Source organism: Parambassis ranga, chromosome 14, assembly GCF_900634625.1.
Source record: "Parambassis ranga chromosome 14, fParRan2.1, whole genome shotgun sequence".
Lineage (NCBI taxonomy): Eukaryota > Metazoa > Chordata > Actinopteri > Ambassidae > Parambassis > Parambassis ranga.
The window spans coordinates 5,342,476-5,363,251 of NC_041034.1; the positions used below are offsets into that span (position 1 = coordinate 5,342,476).

At 42.2% G+C, this 20,776-nt stretch overlaps 2 protein-coding genes across 4 annotated transcripts; both read right to left on the reverse strand.

Annotated features, from left to right (window-relative positions):
• Positions 1 to 61: 61 nt before the first annotated feature.
• On the reverse strand, positions 62 to 4,977 carry camlg (calcium modulating ligand). Of its 2 annotated transcripts, XR_003671759.1 has the most exons (5): positions 4,672 to 4,977; positions 3,326 to 3,780; positions 3,174 to 3,239; positions 1,135 to 3,057; positions 62 to 1,036 (listed from the first exon to the last, which is right to left on the reverse strand). XR_003671759.1 is itself a non-coding variant. In XM_028422374.1 (4 exons), the coding sequence occupies exons 1-4, from the start codon at positions 4,823 to 4,825 to the stop codon at positions 2,866 to 2,868; spliced, it is 867 nt and encodes a 288-aa protein (XP_028278175.1). In that variant the 5' UTR covers positions 4,826 to 4,977; the 3' UTR covers positions 62 to 2,865. The 2 variants fall into 2 exon arrangements, 1 of the variants encoding a protein (XP_028278175.1); XM_028422374.1 differs by having other exon boundaries at positions 62 to 3,057.
• A 605-nt stretch (positions 4,978 to 5,582) lies between these two features.
• sec24a (SEC24 homolog A, COPII coat complex component) lies at positions 5,583 to 20,608 on the reverse strand. Of its 2 annotated transcripts, none has more exons than XM_028421441.1 (23): positions 20,233 to 20,608; positions 16,531 to 17,127; positions 14,748 to 14,927; positions 13,913 to 13,975; positions 13,557 to 13,720; positions 13,172 to 13,359; positions 12,872 to 12,974; positions 12,200 to 12,326; positions 11,901 to 12,010; positions 11,705 to 11,817; positions 11,289 to 11,407; positions 10,890 to 10,945; positions 10,540 to 10,746; positions 10,275 to 10,398; positions 9,845 to 10,003; positions 9,499 to 9,672; positions 9,301 to 9,411; positions 8,442 to 8,617; positions 8,150 to 8,287; positions 7,761 to 7,865; positions 7,498 to 7,590; positions 7,265 to 7,368; positions 5,583 to 6,833 (listed from the first exon to the last, which is right to left on the reverse strand). In XM_028421441.1, the coding sequence occupies exons 1-23, from the start codon at positions 20,291 to 20,293 to the stop codon at positions 6,719 to 6,721; spliced, it is 3,387 nt and encodes a 1,128-aa protein (XP_028277242.1). In that variant the 5' UTR covers positions 20,294 to 20,608; the 3' UTR covers positions 5,583 to 6,718. The 2 variants fall into 2 exon arrangements, with proteins under 2 accessions (XP_028277242.1, XP_028277241.1); XM_028421440.1 differs by having other exon boundaries at positions 14,748 to 14,930.
• Between the last annotated feature and the right edge of the window lie 168 nt (positions 20,609 to 20,776).

A 20,776-nucleotide genomic window follows, 5' to 3' on the forward strand; every position in this document is an offset into this window, starting at 1 on the left:
GGTAAAAAAAGAATATGGCCTAGCAAATGACAGCAAAGTGAGAGAAAAAGTCACAGGTATGTCACACAAGTAGTATTTATTTGGTATGAATTGTTCAGTTATTAATTCCTGTTTACGTTTTGAAGCAGACTATCGAGCCAACACTAGTTATGTTACTGTAAGACCCATTAAAAACATTTGTTCTGTAAATGTTATCAAAAACAATCAAGTAGGTCAGACAAGTCGTAGGATAAACCACAGCAATTCATTTACATGAAACAAAACATTCACATTAATAAATTAATTTGGATAAAATTGAACAATATGAAGCAATGACAGCACAGAAGTAGAGTATACTGTATATGATAAAATGAGGTTTGATCGAAGCAAAGCAGGGCACGTCACCAAAATTACTTAACACAAAGAAGCACACAAACGCCCACCACTGCCTCTCACACACACACACACACACACACACACAACTGCAGTTTGTTTCCAGTACAACATTCTCATGGCGTATGACATTTACTGAGTCTTAAAGTTCACAGCCGTGCAAAATAATACACTCCACATTCAAAGACTAAATGCTTCTTCGTGTTCAAAATGTAGTTGGACCCTTTCAGAATACTGGATGACAACAGAAAATCACGACAAAGACACAAATTGTTCAAATCCACCAATTAAAGGAGAGAATTCACTGGACTACTGTCACACTATATAAACAGGTTTGGCTGAAGGATGAGAAATCCATTGAAAAAAAACATAATTCTTAAGTACTCACTAACAAAGGCTGGAGCGCCATGTCTACTTATACTCATGTATCCAGAGTCATTTTGTCCTCTATGGCCTCCTGTACTAACGCTATCAAAGATATTAAGGCTGTGTTCAAAGCTCTTAATCTCATTTTTTTCATGTATTTATTAACCTGCAATTCCAGATTGATCACATGATTGTTTCTCCAACAGTTAGCCTCTTTAAAAGATGGCCGACTTTGCCTCTTTCCATATTGTGGCAGCTGTGTTGTCGCTCTGTGTCCCGCTGAAGCTCCTAACTGTTTCTGTCAAAGGGAGAGGGACCACAGATGTTAGATTTCTGAGGGTGTGTTCACACGCTTGGCAGGTTTGGTTCCATTATCGCTTTCATTGATTCTACTACCAGAAACCTTCTGCATGTGCAAAGGGCCTCCAGGGCCAGACAGTTCGACTGAAGCGTGGAGGTGGAACTTAAGTCGCAATATATAGATCGTCAAAGCTGTCCGATCAGGTTGTGACCTCATCTATATGCCTTCTGTTCTGTGTGTGCAGGTGTGAACACAACCTGAGATTTTATCACAGAATTAAGAGAGTTAACCTGAGAATAAAGTCTGAAAGCTCAAAAATGGATTTTACGGGAAGCTGCTTTTGTTCGACCTTCCCGATGGATTACGATTTATCACACACCTGCAGTGATTCCTGTAGTAGCTTGAGGTGGAGACACATGCAATCAGTCAGCGGAGGGTGATACGTGGAAATAGAAACCAGCTGCTTCTGTCACTTCTTATGTAACTCTGTGTTAGGCTTCCTGCTTAATTCCTTCATCAGCTGTCAATCATAACAGATCAATAACATTCAAAGCCCCTTCTCTCTCTTACATTTCAGTGTTCCAGGTTTTGAATATAACCCTGCCTGTCACACTACAGGGCTGACTAATATGACACATAGATAATCATAGTGTTGTGTACCAGTCTGACGGCCTGCAGATGTCTGCAGCAGCCTTCATCAGTTTGTCTGCAGATCTGGCGCTCTTTGTTCTGTATTAGCTCAGAGTGTGTGTGTGTGTTTCAGCTGCAGGAGCCATTTCCACAGATACTAAAAAAAAAAAAAAAAAAAAAAACACCAGCGTGAGGCTCGGCGTTAACTACGGTAGTTAAACTCAGCATCAGAGCTTTGTTTCAGTTAACCACTGATGTAAACAATCGAGAATGTGAGTCAAGGCTCTGTCCGGGGGGCACTTTGCATCAGTTCCTGCAGTTGAAACACACCAAAAGGAGGGTACTAGGCTGGGTGATAATTTAGCTATGTAGAATAAATTTACCACACAGGGCTCAGTCCAGCACACACAGGGCAAGGCTTCTCTGGATACAGTCTTAAAGGACCAGTGTGTACGATCCATTAGAGAGGCTGCATGTTGCAACAACTTCCCTCTAAGCATCTACGCCCCCCCCATAATATAAACATGCTAACAGTAAGAAGACCTGTAAACTACGCATACATAATGAACTCATTCTAAGCTGATGTAAACTAGTCTAGTCTGAGGTGATTAAACAATGGAATACTGTGTTAATTTCTGCTCACAGATTGCACTAAATCCTACATACTGGTCCTTTAAATGGTCCAGCTATTACTAGGTTAAATACATCACACGCTTGCCAGCGAATGAACATCTGTCTTTTAATGCTGGATGTGTGGTTAAGAATTAATATCACTTTTCAGAGGCTTCAGAAGTATCACCCAGCCATCGAATAGACTCCAGTGTTTCCCGTTTAGGTGAAGTTAAATGGAGTCTGAGTGTAAAACAATATCAAGTCATCTGTACTGTTTCCCAGGATGCACCAAATTTAAACAAATATGACTTAGCTTCTTTTCAGAGGTGATCTGTATCAAACTCTGCACTCTGTGGTAGCAGTGGAAGCCTGAAGAGCTGAACTAATGAGCACTCCTGCAGGCGGCATGCAGCCCTGATCATAAGGCAGCAGGGATTCCGCGCTGTCAACAACAAACACGCACCAGGCGGCGCAAATGAGGAGCATGCCTTGTTGCTATGAGGGACAGAGGAAAAGGAGGGGAGACAAAGAGAGAAGGGGAGGCAGGTTACTGAGGTCCTCCTCCTCCTCCTCCTCCTTGTCCATCAGGGCGTCTCGGAGCCAGTGAGAAGCAGGATCTCGTGTGAGAGGATGAAGGTGAAAAAGTAGACACAGAGGTCGGCGAAGACGTCGCCCATCCTCCTGTAGGTGTCCATGGAGCGGTTAATGACCTCAGCAGGTATGCCAGACAGCAACAGGGCAGCGGTTAGCACAGTGGTCTGGGTCTTCTTCTCTACCTGGAGACACACGAGTACGAGACAAAATATTAATACAACAAAGGGTCACAGCAATGATAAGCTAACCTTTGCCCTGCCTGGAGGTGAACAGAGCAGAATATCAAGTACAAACCCACCTTTGGAAAGTATTTAGACAGTCCCATGTAGGCCAGCTCAAGAGTCAGAAATGGAGCAAATATGGACTACAAAGAAAACAGCATGAATGCAAAATTAATATTTTGTTCCAAATATAAACTTGCATTTACTCAAAAAAAGAAGAAGGGCTCACCAGATACTTGCAGACAAAGACCCTGACAAACACAGCGAGCAGGATGCTGCCGATGAGCCGGAACACCCTCAAGGGATCAAACTCCTCCGAGTCAGATCCTCCATCCTGGACCGGCTTCTCATTGGCAAGCTGCCCCCGAAGTTTCATGGCATCATCGAAACGAGACAGATACTTTTGGATGCCTCTACGCGGAGAGCCGCTGAGGTCATCTGAAGCCCGCTCCCCTCTCGGCCTTTGTCGGATTCCTACGATCTCGTCTTCCAGGGAACTTCCAGGGGGCTCGCTGCAGTCTGGCAGCGGGGAGCCCCTCCGCTCCGGGGTGTGGGAGTGACTGCCGAGCCCTGAAGATTCTGGCAGGAAGGGAGACTGTCTCGGGGAAGATGAGGACGAGGACCACGGCTCCGTCCTGTCGAGATCGAGGTGGAAGCGGGGCTCTGTGGGACGGCGGGACGCTCCTGTGAGGAAAAGATCACCACAGTGGAATCATATGCTGGAAGCATCTACAGCTTTCATCGTTTTAACATTTTATAGCTGGACTAATCAGAGGGAGTGCAGAAATTATACATCTGATTTTTGTTTGGGCTGTTTTTCAATATTTATTTCATAAATTCACCAGCTTGACACAGCCGACAAGGATGAGAAAATATCAATTACAGTCTGTAATGTAACAGAGGGGAAGTCAGGCTCACTATTCAGTATTAAAACCCTTCGACACAGTGAAGGTGCAGGCTTATCAACACACTATACTCCAGACGTTCAAATAATGGTCAGGAGGACCGGTGATCATGTTCAGATTATTATTTTTTATCATTTTGGCGGATAACTGGAGAAAAAGGCTCAAAATAAAATTCTAAAATTGCTGTGTCAAACTAAGAGTCTGATTCCCAGAAGAGATGAAATCAAATAAGGCAGGGAGGCACAGGATGAGTCAGCTGATGATGAGCGTTACATAAAAGACTGAAGCAGGATGAAGGGGATCTTTTATCTGTGTTAATGTTTGGCTGTTGTTTTATATAAGCTTTAGAATTTAGTATTTATTCCTTATATGTAGTATTATCTGTTGGTTTTGTTTATATATGGTGTACTGATGGACACATTCCTCTTTGGGGACAGTCTATTGTCTCAGCTCTCTGAAGAGGAAGAGTCTCTATATTGATGTGTACATTGGATTAAATCCCAATCTGAACCACTTCTACTGATATTAATCACTTGTGTACTGAACATGAGTGTTGAAATAAATAATCCTTTATGGATTCTGGTAATGAGCTTATAGCAGAACGAGGTGGAGCAGGTGTAAGTCACGACACTATGCATCAATGTGACCTGAAGCTGTTATTAATACATACCGTTGTTTTCAGACTCGTTTTTAGCATAGCCCACAATCCTCTTCATCCGATCCTCTGAATTCATGAGCAGCTTTCTCCTCCGGATCTCCGCTCTACGCTGCGCCGCCGACAGAGAGCCGCCCGCCTTCTCCTCGCTGGCCTCGCCGGACTCCATACTCACACACACGAGGGAGAGAGGAAGAAAAAAAAAATACACCGTTTGTCCACAGCCCGTGAAACCTGCGACCCACCAGCTCAGAACACACGGCACAGACGCCTGAGATCACCGGGCTTAAACGGTATACATGACGGAATGAACAACCACAAGCCTACCGGCGCATAAAGATGACGTCATAATAGGTTGACAAAGTAAAAGTGGTTTTTCGGGTTTTTCAGGCCTGAACGCTGCCTCGCAGGGAAGAGCTGGCCTGTTCTTTAATTAGTTTGGTTGCCCAGCAACCAAACTCATAAAAACACATAAAAGTCAAAAGTTTGGGTCTGAACCTTATTATTTATGTTGTTAATGTGGTAACCTGGGATATCACACCATTGTAGCTGTACACTGACATTTTCCTCTTATTCTAGATATCTACATGTCACCTGTGCTACAATATTATTTTGCCAGGTCCAAAGGTGTCGGAATCATGATGACTCTTATCCACAACCCTGCAACTAGCTCCATAGAAAAACAAAGTGTATTTTTATTTTCATCAGGTTTTTATGAAAGACAGTCTTGTGCATGAAGACCAAAACATAATTTTCTGTTCCTAAATACATTTCTGCTTGTATAATACATAGATTACAAACTGTATGAAATCAGACCAAATCAAAGAAATGTCTCAATTCAAACTCACTCGAGAGAAAAAATTGAAAATATTGGTCCATATTCTGTTTCGTTGCTTCACTGTTCAACCACCAGGAGACAAACTACATTTAAAAAGTCCCAAACATTTTATTTTTCTTAGCGTCATTTCATTTCATCTTATTGTTTATACTAAAATCGTCAGCATTTCAGAACCTTTATATAATGCAGTCTGTTCAATATACAAGTATCAATAAGCATGATTAAAAGATCACAATGGCTTTGTTATGTCTGTGTTAAAGAATTTCCCATATCCTATTATATTAAAATATTTCATATATATAGAGTCTGTATTTAAACAGAGGTTTAATAATAAAAAGTGAGTTCCCATACAAGGCAATCATAGAATTTAATCAGAGTGGGAGTCTCATAAATTAAACAGAATCAGGAAGAAAAACAAATGGCGATGTCATCAGAGGTGTTCTGAATGTCCAGAAAGAGGAGAAGATGACCAACGGAAACAACTTTCCACTGCCAAATCCACACATTCAAGGCAGCGAGGACAGTGAGGTTGATCCGCCTCTAAACATTTTTTTTTTAATTCAGCCTTTAACAACACAGATTTGTTCAACACACAATTATAATGACTGTCAAATAAAAAGCAAACGCCTCATCCCTCAAATGTAGTTAGAGCTCAGGTGTATACAAAGCCTCCAGGTGACGCCTATAAACAGTCTTGGAGCGATAACCTTCCTCACACATCTAGACATAAGCTTACATACATGTTTGACTTGTATTAGTAAAGACTGTGCTTTCTGAAAACACTTCACACATGTTTGCCTGTACTGTATCTGAACGATACCTTGGTTAGACAGCATTGTTCTATAAGAATAAACACTGATTCATCGATTAATGACGTACTAATCATCACAGATTTCTTGCTTTTTTTTTCCTCCTTCCGATACGTCACTTCAGCTTGGTTTAAAAAAAAAAAAAAAAAGAAGAAGTGCCAAATAAGCATCAGACTCATTTCTCTGTCACGTCCTCGCTCCATCTGTCACATAATTTCATTTGGCTGATGCCTTTGTGTCAGTTCAGCTCAGGAGATATGGTGGAACCACAGCTGGAGACGGAGCAAGAAGCATCCTTTAGTGTGCCTCTTGCAGGTTTCACACACACACGCATCTCATATACATATATACGCACACACACACTGATGCACATCCTTGCTCTACTGTTCAATCATTCCCACAGTTCCACTTAAGATTATTTGGAGATTTGCTGTTGGAGGTGGAGGAGAAACTCGTAGTACGATAGGGCCGACTCCGTCCGATCCTCGATCATGTTCTGCATAAAGGTGGGTTTCAGCTGGCTCTCATCCCTGAGGAAGTGAGGAGAAGGAAGGGAGAAAAAAAGGTGCTAGAGTGAGCAGGTGTTGGTCTTTAAATGCAGTTCCCCGAGTGGTCACTTATGGCTGCTACATGAGTCAATCCCCATGTTTAGAGCCTGATACAAAAACCAGTTCTAGTCTCAGCAGACTTTTCCCATGCAAAGCCATTGCAAGGTGACTAAACTTTTATTATAGACGATAAAAAAATTCCATGAAACGAGTATGAAGCAGGCTTAAATAATAATGTTTCCTTCCCCCATCCTTACTTTCAAACCCAATAAGATGATTATGATTCTAGCCAAGATCCAAATTTTTGTTTTAGAATCAATATATTTTTGGCTGCAATGTTCTAAACATAGCGCCTTCTTCCCTTGCAACTTGCTTCATCATCGCTTCTTTCTAAAATACTTTCTGAAGCCCACCTGATGACGTGCAGAGAAGGGTAGAACGGCCTCTGATCCCTCAGCCAGCTGATGAAAGCTCTGGTTCTCTGCGATTCTGCAGTGTCTAGTTCTGGGAGCAGATACTGTCAGAGGAAAAAAATGTAAAAAGTCAAACTACAGCTATACGCAACAATTTACTGTGAAAAATTCCTGGCACAGGAACAGGTTTGAAGCAAACATAGGGTGTCACATGACAACATGTGGTGTCATACCAGGTTCTCAGGCACGGCAGCGTAGCTTGGAACTCCCAAGACTTGTGTGAGGAAGTTTGGGTGGCAGTTTCGCCCGATCCACAGATATATCACCTGTTAAAGTAGTAATATAGTAATATAAATTAAAAAACAGATGACCTCAACTTAAAATCTCATTACTGGTTGCTTGATATATTAGAAGCTGTTCATTCAAAGCCAAATCAAATCATATTTTAGCCAAGATTTGACTCAGTTTGTTATAAGAGGTGATTTCGGTAACATACAGTTCCAGCATCCATGAGGAAAGCACCATCCCTGCTGAGTTTCTCCACAGACAGCTGCAGCATTCTGGGCTGAGGGATGGTCCGCTCGCTGATGTTCAAAGCTCCCTGAGGAGCCACAAAGAAAGAAAAGAGAAATTTACTCAGCAGCAGAGGGATACTTACAAACACCTGGAATATTTTTAAGAATACTTTAGTTTTCATACAAGGCTGGGCCCAAAACTGAAAGAAAGACTTACAGAAATAATTTTACAGAGAAAAGAAATACCCGAAAGCAATGAAATACCTTAAGGAAATTCAATACACAGCCACATCTGCAATACATGCCCAGACAGCTCTGTCTTTAGTAGCTGTCATGTACAAGAGCTGAGGGACAATTTCATCCTCCTCACCTCATCGGTCAGATCGTCCACACGGTACAGAGCAGGATGGATCATTAGCGTGGAGTAAGCCAGCGGCTGGTACTTGAGCTGACACATGGCAAACACTCGGTCATCCAGCCTGGTGCTGGTGCCTGTCCTGAATGCTTTCTGCAAAGCACAAACAAACACAGGAAATGGGATCAAAAAGAGTTTAGAAAAATGTCACCTGTGGTCATAACGTTTAAAAATTATAGGTACAGGTGTGGTTAGAGCTGGGAAAGATATTTACATATTTGCATTATAGTATGTAACAAAAAAAGACCTGTTTGAGCAGGGCAAGAATATAAAGAGGGAAGAGTCTGAGGCAGGCTGGGGCCAGCAGGCCGGGCTGCTGGATGGTCAACACAGACTGACGGTAAGACAGCAAGGAGTCAATGGCGGCGTTGGTCATCGCATCTCTGGCATCACTCAGACTGGCTGTCACTGAACGGTCCACGGCTGCAAAGAGGGACACATTTATAGATATCAGAGGGAGAACGTCTACTCACCTATACTCATACTTTCAAGCAACTTTAGTTGGGATGTCTGACTGGTTGAAGTAGAGCACAAACAAAATTAAAGTTCTTCGTAGGATTAAAATGATAAACTCTTCTGTGACATATTCTGAAGACAGCAGAAGTATCAGTGTCTGTCTTTGAAGTTAATGGGAGATGAGCAAGGACAGAACTGACTGCTCAGTATGTGATGGTTGCCTGGCAACCACAGCTGTCACCACTCATCACCATCTGCCAATGCTAATAACAGCAAAGTGGATGAATCCCTGCGAGGATTTAGTATCAAGACAGTGAAAAGACCAACTGTTACATTGAAGTATCAGAATGAGTGACACACATTTGATGCCAGCAGATAAGGCCTTATTTTACATCACTGCTTCAACTTATAACATACACGTGGTTTTTAAACAAATGCAAATCCAGTGTTTCTCCTCATCCTCCTCCGTGGTGCACAGCCATACTCTAATTTGCCTCACCTACACAATGAAATGAAAATGAAAAATCTGTGTGTAACAAATTAATTTATTTCTTACACTATAGTTTAAACTACATATTTAGAAAATAAACTGGGACATTGTGGTGTCCTTCTAAAGCAAGTCCTAACAACAAGTGCAGTACACTTCATACCCATGCAGGCCAACAGTCCAGTGATGGCTTGGGCATCAGCCCCAGCAAAGACATCTGACAGAGAGTTCACCACAGGAAGACACAAGGTGTGCACACGGATCCTCCTCTCTCCTGTTAGGAAAAAAAAAAACACTCAAGTCATTTAAACTGCATTAAGAGAAGTATTCGTTTCCAGGAAATAAACCTATCTGAGTGTACCTTTGCTGGAGGTGTAAAGCAGTGCAGCCTGGAAAGAGACAACCTGCATGTCATCCAGGTTTTCCTCGATGGACATCTGAACTGCAAAGCCAGCATCAGGATTGACGTTGGGGAGGGACAACAAGTCTGTGGAGCGCACGAAGAAGTTTCCGTGGAACGTGTGGATGGACAGTCCTGCACAGTGACACACAGAGAGAGACAGATTCAATCAACTGGAATGCATCAGATAAGACTTCTACAACTACTTCTAAGAAAACAGAGAGTCTTTAATCTCAAATATCAACCACAAACTTTTAGTGTTCAGGTCTTTCGGCAGAAGGTTTTACAGGTTTTTATGTCAACAGACCTTTGGTGCAACGTATCCTCATGACAGCCTCAAAGCCAATCTTTCTGGTTAAGTATCTCTTCAGATCTTTCTGGAAGCGCTCCACCTGGCCTGGGTTGTGCTGGTGGTGGTAGGAGGGGTAGTAGTAAACGCTCCCTGCTGAGTACCTGGATATGCAGCCTGAGAGAAGGAACAACAGAGAGATGAAAACAAACAATGAGTTGATATACACAAATTTAAACAAATTTAGTTTAAATTCCAGAAAAAAAAATCTGTAATAAAGATAACAGCATTTATAATAAATGTATAACAAATACAAAATATAGACAACCAAAAAAACTTAAACTACATTATAATTATAGTATCATCATCCCCAAACATCTTAAAACAAGAAGTCCAGTAAACTCTTTTCCTCTGTTCCCCCTACATGTCTATCCAGTCCTAGACTCACCAAGCGATGCCAGGTCACAGTACTGAGCACTGAGCATAAACAGGTCAACTGCCACCTGCTGGCCGGAGCAGTCCAGAGCCAGCTTCTTGTAGAAGTCTGTTGCTGGGGATAAGTGCTGGATGTCCTGAAAAGACGACATAAAAAACATCAATTAAGACCCCGAAGCACAAAACCTGAATGTAAAACCACCTCTTATTCTTACTGTGTAATGCTCAACATATTTCTCTTTAAGGTCCAGCAGAATATTCATCATCTGAGCGCTTACCTTGGCAGATGCTCGCTGATTGGGGTCTTCTCTGGACTGGAGTGCCCCTGCACCAAGGTTAGGCAGCTGCGTCTGAAAGACAGACATACGCCCTCCGGTAGGCGACAATAACTTGAAGGCTGCTTGCAGAGCTGAACCTAGGGCTGACTGGGTCTCCATCGTCTTCTCAAATAAATTCGGCAGGCTCTTCAACAGATCCTGCACAAGCTGGAAAACAAATACGGGTCATGTAGAGTAATACATTCCAGAGACTAAACAGTGTAATCAATGTCAATTTTTGCACAGCTAAAATTGAGCTCAAAATGTGTCTTTAATTATAGACATCTGAATGATCAAAGTGCATTTCTTACCTCTTTGCATTCATTGAGGTTTACTAGAAGGCTGTCTGGTGTTGGTAAAAAGATATCTGCGGAGCAAAAAATGTAATTATTTAAACACATAATACACACTGTGACATATGTAATAATAAAGATCATTACTATATTAAGTGCAAGAAGGACAATAATAACAAAATATTTCTTTGCTAAACTTTTACTTAAGCTGAATGTTTTAGAAGTTATGTTACTAAAGTTTCACCTGAATGGAAGGGCACTGCTGCCAAAACCATCACAACAGTAAACCTCAAACATTACGGTCAAGTTAACAGACCCAGACAATCCGTACACTTATACATTTGTAAGTTCTGAATCCCCGCAGACAGCTGACATCCAGCAGCTGTGATAATGAGAACCTGGCCTTGGCTGTCTCACCTTCGATGTCGGACACGATGAGCATCTGAGGCTGCGAAAGTCCCTCCTGGAGGTTGTAGAAGTGGATGGTGCTGTCGAATGTGATGAAGCCCACCTTTGTCCGTGAGTCTCCAGGAAGCCTAAGACACATCGATGCACACTCTGATGTAAAGCTTACATCTGGGAGACTGTGACCTACTTTCATGGATATTTACAAATCCTATTTCAACCTTGCACTAAGACATGATGCCATGTTGGATTATGTTAATTAACATTATGGCAGTACATTAAAATTCACTGCCTATATGTCTCTAATGCCTAACGTCTTTTAATAAGGTGTTTTTATAGAATAATAACAATAACTTCTGGATTTATGGACACAGGACTACAAAAAGAAACAAATGTTCTTAAAACCTGTAATGATGTTTTGTACATACGCATTGATGTTGTCCAGCAGTGACTGACAGAACACATTCAGGTAGCCTGTCTCTACTGCATTGTGGGATACGTCCAGAACAAAGAGGTAAACGGCAGGCTGGGGTGGCCTCAGCTGGAAAGGGGCAGGAATAAACACAAATTACTTAAAGCAAGGCCAGTGTGCAGTCAAAAAAAAAAACAGCTGCTGTGACCTACCATGTATTCTGAAGGAGCAATAAACTCAATGGTCGCGTTCTGGACTTCGGGTCTTTTATGCGGTTCTCCATATGATTTGCTGACTGGGTTGTACATAAACTCCTCTGGTACTACACAGACACAACAAGCCATTATTAGTATTAGATAATTATTCCTAGATGAAATGTAACAGAGGAGGAATTTCCCTAGACAGTTTTTACATTTGGAAACTATTTTGTAGTTATGCTGTATTAATTTGTGTTCTCATCAACTGCCTCCATTGTTCTCGCAGACAGCAGCTCACTCATCCCTTCTCTTACCATCATTGACCCGATAGCACAGGTTGCACTTCCACCTCCTCTGGTCAAGGAAAGATACAAAGGGGTTGATATAGGTTCTGCAGGACCGACACCTGACAATAGTGCTGGATGTCACCACAGGAAGTTGCTGCGAACAGAGAACAACAACAACCTTTGTGAGAAATGTACCTCCAGGCAAACTCATGTTCTTGCTTACTGCTCATTGTAACTGGCATTTCAAGAAAGACTCTCTTGTTGCTGCCCAAGTTGTCTCTCTGGTTTGTGTCATCAATTAAGGCTGGAGCACAATCTAATTCCTTGTGACAGATTTTGCCAGGAGCTGTATTTAGTCAGATTATATTCTGAAGAAAGTAGTTAAAGGAAAACAGTTTTTGCTAGGGAATCTAAAATGAAGAAAATTTGAAGAAGAGGCTGCAGATGACTTTTTAGAAGTCAGGCTTTTACATTTAAAAAACAGTAACCAATTAATCTACATTTAGTCCATAAGAAAAGTCTGGTTGAACATTATCATGTACAGAAAAAGTCCAAAGTAGCTAAGTATCGGTGTTTACTTTGTTCCTTTTAATCCCTTGACTAAAGAGCAAGACGTGTTTACATGAGACCTTGGAAAGTTATTTATGTTAATGTTCTGATGACTGAGTGTGCACATCAAATATTAAATTGAGGCGTTACCGAGAGGTCTTTGAAGGGGTGGAGCAGCAGGCCCAGGGGCATCTTGGCTTTATTGAGCAAAGACTGGGTCTGAGGGATGCTGGTCAGTGTACTTCGGAAAACCCTGCAGTCATAGATAATAAGTCAGTTTTATAGCAAGCATTTATTTTTTCAGAAGCATTTTAACAGGAGTTTAAATATTGAATAATGTACTTCAAAATTCTGCGTTTGACACATCACCCAAAGCGATATCAGTTGTAAAGGACAACAACGAGATTAAAGACACAATTAGCACAAGCACATTTGTCCACCATGGCTTACTCTGGGTTGCAGTTGACCTTCTGCAGGTCCTGGGGGAGGCAGGGTGTCGGGGCTGGGACTGGGCTTGGGGGCAGCAGATTCCTCTCCTGCAGGAGGTTGACAACTCTCAGGGCTTCAGGGGTGCTGGACTTGAGGCTCAAGGCTGCCAATGAGGGGCTCAATTGGGCTGGCCCTGGACCACCAGGCAGCTGAGAGAAGGCGAAATAACAGGCTACATTACCCCAAAAGCATTTGGGTGATTATAGCGCATCAAAAGGAAAGTAAATAACAAAAGAAGCAGACTGTAAGCAGGTTTTGCATGTACATGATTAACAAGCAAACAACCCGTTTATGCAAAGCGTTCTAACATGACGGGATCAGCAGGGAGCCGTGGCTTTCCTCTCACCTGCTGGTATGGCTGAGGTGCTTGAGTGTAAGGCTGCGTGGCGGCTTGCATCGCAGGGTGCATGGGGGAGGTAGCGTGGGGAGCTGAGGTGTTCTGGTACCCAGGGGGAAGGGAAGGGTAGTGACCCAAGTGCCTACCAGGTGGTCCAGGTTGAGTCAGGCCAACTGTGTGAGAGAACATAAATGAGTAATCAAACACACAGCCGTGCAGTCTTGCAATGATAATGGAATGGAAGGAATGGCTTCACCATTTAAAAAAAAATTAAAATTAATTGTTTAAATACTTTTTTCCTTTTCTTTCCAAAAACGATGAAGATATAGTTGGTGTGAAGAGAATGTGATGAAAAATGTCCTTACCCATTTTGTTGTCAACATGATTATAGCTGTTTGATGCTTGCGGACCATTTCCAGCCACAGCTCCTGTTTCAAAGCAAACACAGATGTGATGTGAATAATTATAGTGACACTTGTGCAGCTTGCTAACCAGAGGCTATAAAAATGGAATAAGACAGAGAATAACTAATGAAGGTTTAAGGCAAATATTTGTGCCTCGGCGTTTAGAAGTGGTTTATTCATATTGTCACACAGACAATATGACGACACTAGATGACAAGAAATATTTGCTATCAGAAATGCACTGAAACTCAGAAATACTAAGTTACACAAGTGGAAGATATGAAAGTTCAATATCTACAGATTCTATATGTGGTATCAATATGAGGTATGAAAACACGATGAGGGCTTCCAGAGATACGATGGGAAAAAAAACAGCACAGAGAGGACACAAACGGCACCACACCAGTGATAAACATCTAACAGCTAATAACAGATTTGACCACACCTGGACATTCAATATCCCCCTCCTGGCTGTCGGGCTCAGTGGGAGATAGAGTGCTGTTAACAGCACCCCCACACTGAGCTGGCATGTGGAAGAAGGAGGGGAGGGAGGAAAACAATGCAAGATGATCAGAATAAGATGGTTGGCTTATAAAAGCACGTACAGTTACATGTGGAAACTGACACAAAACAAGCATGGGTAAACGCTGCAACAGTGACTTTGCTAACCTACTTAAACGTACTCTAAAATACTAGCCCTTCTCAAGTGATTGGCCTCCTGGTCTCATCCAGACCACATTTCTGGTCAAAAAACTGGGGCAATGACACTTTTCAGAATCAACGTGCAAAATCTTACCATCTGCTTTGGGTGGTGGGGGTGTGGCATTGGCCATTGTGGGTCCAGTGGGAGGTGGTGTGGGTTTCATGGTTGGTGGTGGCCCTGTAGGCGGTGGGCCTGTAGGAGGAGGCCCATAGGCAGGTCTGCTCGGTTGGTATGAGTGGGGAGCCAAGGGATTGATTGGTGGAGGTGCAGTGCCTGCTGGAGAAACAACAGCTGTGATTGCATGATTATTCCCATTATTCTCTTGGAGTTGCTTGATTTCCCAGGATAAAATTACTCAATTAGCAAGTGTGACCAAATGATAAACAACAATTGTCACAGAGAGAAAAGCAGCTCATGGTTAAATAACCAAGCATGTCAGAAATCATTTATCTTTATTTATTTATTTGTTTAACCTCCCAGTATTTTGTTCTTGCTTTAGCCAGTGGTCACTTAAGACACACTACTGACTCACTTAGAGCTGTTCACTTGTGTTTGGATTACTTGAAACATTTAAATTCCAGGGGGCCCCTTTACAGAATTATCACCTCTTAAATTATGTTAATGTTTCTGTGCCATATAAAGTAACTCTGCCATGTTGGCTTATATTACACACAACGCATGAGTGAGACATCACGGAGGTGATGTAAGATTATATGCCATGAGAAGTGGTGACAACAGCTGGTGGCACTACAAACCCAGCCAAGCTAATGTCACAGCATTGACTCATTCATCCCTGCAAACCAGTCTGTTCAGACATGTCTGTACCCAAACATACTCCTTGAGGGAAGCAGCATGTATGTTCACGTTTGTGTATACACTGCAGACAAACAATACTCACAGGTGGGGTTTGAAAGGTGTATTCAAATGTATGACGAATATACATTTTATAATAAGGCAGTATATTTTCCCAATAATAAAACAGCGAAGTTTTACTGTCACCATTATACCACTTAGATACTCTACTGTCCTGATGGGGCAATGTTCAACCCTAACTGACCATGACACAGAAAAAGAGATATACTGGAAACAGATAACCAAATGTATTCACATGACAGCCTCAGCCAGCTTAAAAACAAATCACAGTTCATTTATAAAATAACAAATCATTCAGACACTGTGGACACAAATGACCAAAATGTTTATCATGCCCACATTGTGTAATAACACCACTTCCTGTTGCTTTTAAAGGGTACAGAAATCTTCTGTGTTCTTATTTTTACCCTCACTCCTTCAGTTTGTCAACAGAATAAACTTAAATCAAAATTTGGATTTGTTCAATTAGCCGTGTGATGTGGATACGTAAGAATTACACTGGAAACAATAAAGATCTTATTTGAACTTTGTACAAAGAGTAAATGAGCCTCTGTGCTTGGGAGGGAGCCAGAGGCAACAGCCAGCCAACACACTCAACGTAGGAGCACAGGACAACGTCCACCTCCAACTTATCAGCACTCTAGATATGCATATCTGTAGTCAATGTCAGTAAAAGAAGAAAATGACACAAAATAGTTATAATATTCACAGTAAAGTGAATGGAAGGAAATAATGAGGGATATATTTAAACACACATTTTATTTCTAAGGTATTACAGTCATTAGCTTATAAGAATTAGAGGCCACATGTCTGATTTAATTGACTTGAAAGGGTGATTCATCATTTTATTGATATGACCCAGGGACTGCCTTCATCACTGGTGTTTAATTTGGTACAAGTGGAAAAAGTTACGTCACTTTAATGTAATTGTTTCTCCATTTCAAAATTTAACAGTGTTGTGGATTTGGACAGTACATTGGCTGTTTGGCCTTCTTGTTCCTACCTGGCTGACTGTATCCATGCAGAGAGGTGGGGGGCATCCCTGGACCTGGAGGTTGGGTTTGGGAGATGACGGCTGGTGTGGTGCTATAGGCTGCGGATGATAGAGGTGGTGGCCCTGATAAGCTTGCAGCTGGATTCATATGGTTCGCCACAGGGCCGTGGGGAGGTGTGCCCATGGAGGCTGCTGCCCCCACTGGTGGGGGGGCTGTGTTGTACTGCCATGCTGGAGCCATGGGCTGCTGAGGGTTTGGGTAATAGCTACTAGAAGAAACGGCAGGAGGAGGGGGTGTGGCCTGTGCAGGGGGGAGCCTAGGACCAGGGCTGGGGCTGGCAGACTGAGGAGGAGTATGAGATGGAAGACCTCCTATTGGAGGCCTGGACAACAGTGGCTGGCCGGGAGCGGATGGGTATGATGTGGGCGGTGGGCCTGGATGATAGGAACTAACTGGAGGAATGGGCTGGTATGGCCCAGATGGGTAGAGTCCAGGGCCAGGGGGCACGGGGACTTTTGCCTGCATTGGATTGTAAGGTGATTGGTGAGTCATGCCATAGTTGACTCCTGGTAGCTGCTGCAGGGCAACTGGATTTTGTGATGGACCTGGAAACAAGATAAAAACAAACACACTACAGATTACATATTTATTAAAAAATACTAAATGTTACTCTGGTGTAAATAATGTGTTGGTGAGGAATATTTGCAGTAATAGTTCTATTACTATGCAGACAAGAAAAGGGCAGTTTAAATTAGGGTTGGGCGATATTGGCAAAAAAATTAATCACGATTAATTGTGGCATTTAGCCAATAACGATTAATTTGATGATTAATTGTTGACAATTGCACTTACATGTTTTTGACTCTAAATTGCCACATTGTTCTAAAATGATACCGACAAATCATCAGTCAAGTTAACTACCTAACTACTAAACCGGACAATTTCACATTCAAATATATGTCCTTGCAAATCAACCTGTTACGTTCTCCCAGCGCATGGTTTGGTGGTGAGGAGCACAAAGACTAAACGTATCATGGATTCTCAGCTGAGTGGAATTCTTTCCAATATCTGCTGGAGGAGACTTCGCTGTTGTAATGTTTTCCTATCTTACTGTGGAGTCCTTTAATAAAGGTCGAAGGCAGCTTCTCCAGTCAGAGTTCATTCCTTTGATACGAGCAAACATCCAGTTACTATGGCAACATCCAACGCTCCACGCTTCACACCTAATGCATGCATACGCATGTGCGGAACTATACTACAGCTGTAGCCGGTGTTGTGGCCTCGTTGCGCTTTCTTCGTACTCCGGCTTATGGTGACAGACGTTGAACCTCTGTTAGGAACATGCTGCTCCACATCATTTAATTGAACACCACTGCCTTCCACCATTATTGTTATTGTGGTCTCACATGTGCGTGCTTGCGGGTGATGGTGAGAGTACGAGGCGAGACACTAATCGCCGTAATCGATATGTGGCAAATATTAATCGGTGACAGTTTTTCATACAATTAAATGCACACGATACGATTTTGCACAAGCCTAGTTTAAATCCCTCTTGCAGATCTCTAGCTTAGAATTTCTCAATGCTTAACCAGAGTTACTACATTTCTGAAAAGTACTGTAGGTTTATGTTCAAAGCCAAAAGAAACCAACACTGCCCCAGTGTAATGGGATTACAAAAACCCCAGATCCAATGACCTGTCAGCCCACAGTCTAATCTCTTTATTTAGATGTGATTCACTATGATCTGCCCTTCTAGACAATAAGTGTGGGGCCTTGGGCCAAGTCTGACCTCACTCCACTGAACACAGCAGTGGTTGAGGATGATACTTTTACTGTATGAAGATTTAATAACAACAGATTAGACTCTTGACAAGATATTGTTAAAAACAGGTCTTAAGTTATCTAATAAGAAGGGGAAAATGGGCCAGAGTAGCAACTTGTAGGCAAGTGCATCAAGAATATGTTGCAGGTTGCACCTTAAATGATTACATAATCCCAACAGTTTCACTACAATCCACTTAGTCCTTTACTACATAAGTGGTGGCAGAGCTAAGTCAGCAGAGTAAATGGGGATTAGAGTGTAACTCTTCTCAATGAGCAAAGATAGACAACGGAGCATAATCCATGTCAAATCTTTGTCCCTGCTGAGACCAAGAAAGTCATAAGACAGAAAGCCCCTCATCTGTTACAGCTCCTGACCAATCAGAGTGGGCCAGATGCTGAATCGGGTCTCTTGGGTAATCACAAATAAGAGCAAGAGTAAGTTTGAAGAAAAACAAAGCACCATTAAAGACTTTTTGAATATTATTACTCTAGTCATTTATGATAGAGAGACATTTGCAACACTGAGCACCTGTCAATGTTCTTCTTCAGATAACACTGAAGGAATTCAAATCCAGCCATAAAATTGATAGTTCCAGGTCCAAAGAGAGACCCTTCAGGGGAAGAGTGAGGTAACGCAATCATCGCCCAAACACATTCTCCCAATTTAAATCCTGCCAGACAAGTTTCCTGCCTTCTTAAATGAATAAACATCTGAAAACAACTACTAACTAGGAAAGCCTTTCCAGTCCAGCCAAGAGTAACTATTGTCCTGACCGGTATGAAGAGGGTGTGTGATAATAATATGGACGTAACAAGGACGCCCTGAAGCGTGAGCTTATGAAAAGTTTACAATTATTGTTTACATTCTGTCTTAATACATGGTACCTAAGGCTAACCAATGCTATTACTGAATGTTAATTACACATAGCAAATTAAATATAATCACTCAAATATTTTAATGTTTTATTTCAAAACTCCACTCATCAATTTTGGAAAAAGGAATACTGTGACAGTTTCAGTGCCGTGTTTTCATGGTTTGTTTTAGAAACACTGCCCAAAGAGCAACTCTAGATTAACAGAAAAAAGTTGCTGAGACATATGATGGGTACAGATGCCTTCACTTCTTAGGAACACAAAAAGTTAAGATTAATCTCAAATTTAAGTATGTATTTGGTTCAGGTTGGAAAATTGTCTACTCTAAGATATTTGGATCATCACCAATGTGCCACATGTACAAGAAAATGTAGAACACAAGTCAAAGTCATTTAACCAGCTGAAACACGTATTGCACAATGGGAGATATACAGATAACCGATAACACAGAAAAATCAAAATGAGACATGAAAGAATAAAAGTTGAATACGACAGAAAAAGTTCCAGCTAGCCGAGCAGCTCGAAGGAAAAACTATAAAAAGCCGGATTGACTATAGGATCGTGCTAGGTAGGTCTTTCTATGTGAAAAGATGGGCACCACAACAGTGGGCCTAATAGTGTTGTGATGCCTATTGACCAGTTCAGCCAACTTGTTGGTTGCCACCTCGACAAACCAAAAGTATCAAACACTCGCTAAGTTTGGCTTTGTAGCCAAACATGTATAGTTAGCATACCTTGACGTTAGCAACTATTTTGGTCGCCTTAAGGCAGCAAGGGAGCGCAGGTCAAGATTAGCCGCAGTTCTCCTAGCGTAACTATACCTGACAGCTCACCCTTACCTTACGTTACTAACCAAGCCAGTCGGCTAACACTTAGCAAGCAGCCACAGGCATATGATCCCATAAATGCAGCTAGTATTCGCCTGTTACTTGCGCTAAGCGAGTTAACGTTAGCTAAGTAGCTAATTCTACTTAGCCATACACCAACTTTTCATATATTTAAAGGCTACTCACCATTCGCGTATGTCTGTCCAGTCCCAGTCCCATTCTGAGAGTTGAACCCCGCAGTTGACATCTTGAAATAGACACCAGGTTCTAATTTAGAGGTGCCTGGGTGGCGTATAGCTAGCTGCGTCGTTAGCAAGCTAACTAGCTGGCAGTCGCGGGGTAACGTTTAAACCTGTGGCTGTCACGATATTGCGCTTTGTCCACGCAGCGTCTACGGCAACGTCTCTTAGTTTCCCAAAACAGGTTAACGGAGTGACTTGCTGGAAGTCACTGTGCCATGGCTGATACCAAAAACCCCGTTCCGCTGCGTACGGGTGAATAACGATGGGCCTTGTCAGAGTAATCGTGTGAGACACTTCTCCTCTTTCACCGGAAGTTGGGATCACCCAGCAGGATCAACGTAAAGCTCGTTGGGCATGCGCAGTGTGTACACGTGGCATTTCCTCCTGTGCACCCTATTTTGCAGTGTACTGGAAACAAGAGCAGGGAGTGCAGTCTGCGATGACACATATAATCGCTTTCTTTTAAAAGCAATCGCTTACAGAGCTGA